At 29.5% G+C, this 3,798-nt stretch overlaps 1 protein-coding gene across 1 annotated transcript in view; it reads left to right on the top strand.

Moving 5' to 3' along the window:
- The window catches only part of LOC105451699 (ATP-binding cassette sub-family D member 2-like), an 83,826-nt gene that overhangs the window by 41,631 nt on the left and 38,397 nt on the right, over positions 1-3,798 (top strand). The window contains exon 8 of the mRNA XM_011692307.1: positions 2,147-2,597. Coding sequence (XP_011690609.1) covers positions 2,147-2,597 — 451 coding nt within the window. The remainder of the gene's footprint in view (positions 1-2,146; positions 2,598-3,798) is intronic.

The raw sequence follows: 3,798 nt of genomic DNA, 5'->3' as shown, positions 1-3,798 counted from the left end.
TCACTCCTACGAATAATTGTACACTAATAAAACGTTTTATTCAATTCACACATTGAATTTATTGATTTACTGTATCGAATCTATATTATTACTTATCTGTTTTATTACTAATTGTGAGCACTTTTCTCAATTCGGTCCTGGATTTAACATGGTGGATACTCACGTGATCCGGAAAAGGAGATCAAAGGTGCCGACACGAAGTGGACCTACTGGTTATACTGTGGTGATCACTTTTCTACATTAATGCTCATAATCCATGCACGATTAACGAAACGAAATCGTGCATGGACTATAAGCATTAATGTAGAAAAGTGATCACTTCAGAGTTTGTGAAAATTTCCGAGGGACAGAATCGATGACCGTGGGTGTACAAATAAGTTTTGTATAAAAGAAAAAATAATTTTTTAACAAAAATATTATTGCATATTTGTATAATCTCGGCTCTTATTAAGAGGGTCCTCGTAGCACCTCTATCACTTGTCATATCATCGTATGCCTGAGCGTGCGAAATATCAGCTCTGTGATTAGCCAACTTTAATCGCTATTAAATTAAAAACTATTATAGTCTCGATATTTTCGTATTAGGATTTTCGTCTGAGAATATTCTAAAGAATCCGCACTTAAAAGAAAATCCGCGTGTTTTGGGACACCCTGTATATGTATAATATGAACATTTAATTAATTATATTAATACTTATATTAATACTTTTTTACATGTTCCGATATTAATTGATTATTTAATGTACATTATTATATTGAACATCAAATTTTGTATTAAACTCAATGAAAATGTTATTCTGAAAAATTACGAAAAGCTTATATAAAAACCACGCTTTATTCAATACATAAACTTGTCTTTCCGTAAACATCTTGCATCAATGGAAAATTTATGTACAAAGTAAATTTTGGTCACGAATTAAGCTCGATTTTTATAAGTCTTTCTTAACTTATTCATATGTTTATTTTATATCCTTTTTATTATATTTGACATAATGGCGTAACGTTATTCAATATTCTTCAATATTCTGTTTTATTTTCGTGACGTATGTGCTTCCAAAACATATTGTTACTAATTTTGTATTACTTTTCATACAACTAACGATAATACAATCATGCATAACCTTAATGTGTTTCGAATAAACCAAGATTTAAAATAATTATTCGTTTTTGTATCCAACCAAGCATGCTTTCAACATAGAAATTATTTTTATAATTTAATAATATAATTAATTTGGTTGTATTAATGGAAAATGTAAAGTGATGCAACTTGTAACAACCGGCATAAAAAAAATTGTGCATAACATAACTTTATTTATAATTTTTAAATGAAATGTACACATTAATGTAACATTAATGATGCAAACATAAACGTTTATCAGTCTTTCTCTTACATAAATCACAAAATGTGGAAAAAAATATAAATATAAGATTGCACTAAGGAAAGACTACAGAAATTTAACATTATTTTAAATTTGTTTCTGTTGATAACAAAAATAAGCACTGTAACAACATAACAACCCGTCTCAATCAGCCTCGACTTATCATATTTACATTTTAACTGTTGCTTAAGCAAAAAATATATTTTAAGACATTAATATAACTGTATTACTTATAAAGTAAAGATTCTAAAAAAAATGAAATTGTAATATAATAAGCAAATTTATAAACATTTATTTTACTTTTGGCTATCAAGAACTGAAATTATTTTTTATTTCTGAAAATATGCTATTCAATCCAAAATATCTTATTGCAGCATGACTGCAATATTTTTGAGAATATACTATATTTTTTTATATAATATTACCGTTTGCCATTTTGCAGCACTTTTAAATGTATCTACGTGTCCCATGCATCAACCAGCCCCGGTCTCCCCTACACACACACACACACACACACACACACACACACACACACACACACACACACACACACATACACACACACAGGTTTGAAAGTAATGTTTAGTCCGCTTTATTTATATACAAGCGGTTTGTAAATAATTACTGGACACCTTTTACATATCTATAGAAAATATGTTTTAAATATAATCGTAAATTTTGTATACATTTTTATACTCGTAATTTTTTATAATTTTTCATTGAAATATGAATTAAAAAGATAATACATCATCTTTATGTTATTGCAGGTCAGAAAATTGCTCGGATAAAAAGTTGCTGCAATTACTGGATGATGTAGATCTGCGTAGTATCGTGGAAAGAGAACCGGAAGGTTTTGATGCTCTTGGCGATTGGGACTCTACTTTATCAGGTGGCGAGAAACAACGACTCGCAATGACTCGACTTTTATATCACGCTCCACAATATGCTTTATTAGACGAATGTACAAGTGCTGTTAGCCTCGAAGCTGAAGGAATAATGTACGAAACCGCAAAGAAGAAAGGAATTACTCTGTTGACCATCACTCATCGAGTGGCATCACTCGCTAAATATCACAAATTATTATTGAAATTCGATGGTGAAGGTGGCTGGACCTTTGGTCCACTGAATATAGACGGATTACCAATATTACCGAATCAGGGTACTAATGAACAAACAGAACGAGAGAAAGCAAAGACTAGCCACTATCATATGTTACATGTATGTTAAATATTTTATCCTGAATAACTTTAAAAATTTATATTCTAGGAATTTTTTAATTTTTATTTTATATTTATGAAAAGAAGTATCGAATTTTATTACAGTTTTTAGTCTCAAATTTTTTCAATTCAATTTAATTTTATGATATGTAATTCCTAATACAGTAGTAATATGATATAATAATAGATAATAACGTAATATGAATATGTATATAGGACGTTTCGCGTTAAGCGGGCCACCTCTTCAAAATTTAACACAATGGGAAAAAATGTTTGAGATTTCAAAATATTTTTATACTTATGTAGTTTCGAATAGAACGTGACCTTTTGAAAAATTCAATATAGCGGCTCAAATATAGCGTCTAAAAACCACAAAATTCACAGATAATCTTACAGTATCTTCGATTAAAATATGAAAAATTCAGAAATTGGCTTAAAAATGATTATTATGAAGTTTTCAAGGTCTTTTGTTACGAATCTAGAAACAGAATTACAAAATTAAAAATGACAGATCAAAAATGATCGAATCTGGAGTCAGTACACAAAACGTATCATAATTATCATTATGTCGAGTCTAATATTCTACGATGACCATGGTTCAACGGCAGAGAAGATATTTGTAATTTTTTTTTAATAATGGCAAAGAAAGCATATCTACTTCAGTTGCGAAGCTGCAGAAAATCATTTTGCAAGAAATTTCTAAAATTCATGTTTCTCTTTTCTTGTTGAAAGAATTGCAAATAATGAACTACTTTAATATCGTTGAACCAATTGGTAGACCATTGTAGAGTATTAGACTCGACATAACGACAATTACTACAATTGGTTCAACGGCATAAGAGTAGCACATTATTTGCAATTTCCAACAAGAAAAGCAAAGAGAAACATATAAAAATTCAAAAATTCTTGCAAAATGATTTTCTGCAGCTCCGTAACTACACTCGACAGTAAAATTAAAGCATCACCCATTCTGATCATTAAAAATAGGCAAATTTCAAGAGAGTGTAACTTCGTCAAAAATGATCCTATCGGAATGATCAAAAAAGCATTTCAAAGCTTAAAGTCTCTACTTTCGACATCCATAATTCATTAAATTACTTACTGATTATTTACAAAGCTGCACGGATGCAAATGGAGATGCATCAAATCTAAAAATTTTTTACCAAGTTTGCGAAGTTCCAAAAAGTTAAATAAAAATTGAA

The sequence above is a fragment of the Wasmannia auropunctata genome, unplaced genomic scaffold (assembly GCF_000956235.1).
Source record: "Wasmannia auropunctata unplaced genomic scaffold, wasmannia.A_1.0 LD336047.1, whole genome shotgun sequence".
NCBI classification, from domain to species: Eukaryota; Metazoa; Arthropoda; class Insecta; order Hymenoptera; family Formicidae; genus Wasmannia; species Wasmannia auropunctata.
Note: the sequence above shows the minus strand (reverse complement) of the source record. Positions and strands in the feature narration are given on the sequence as shown.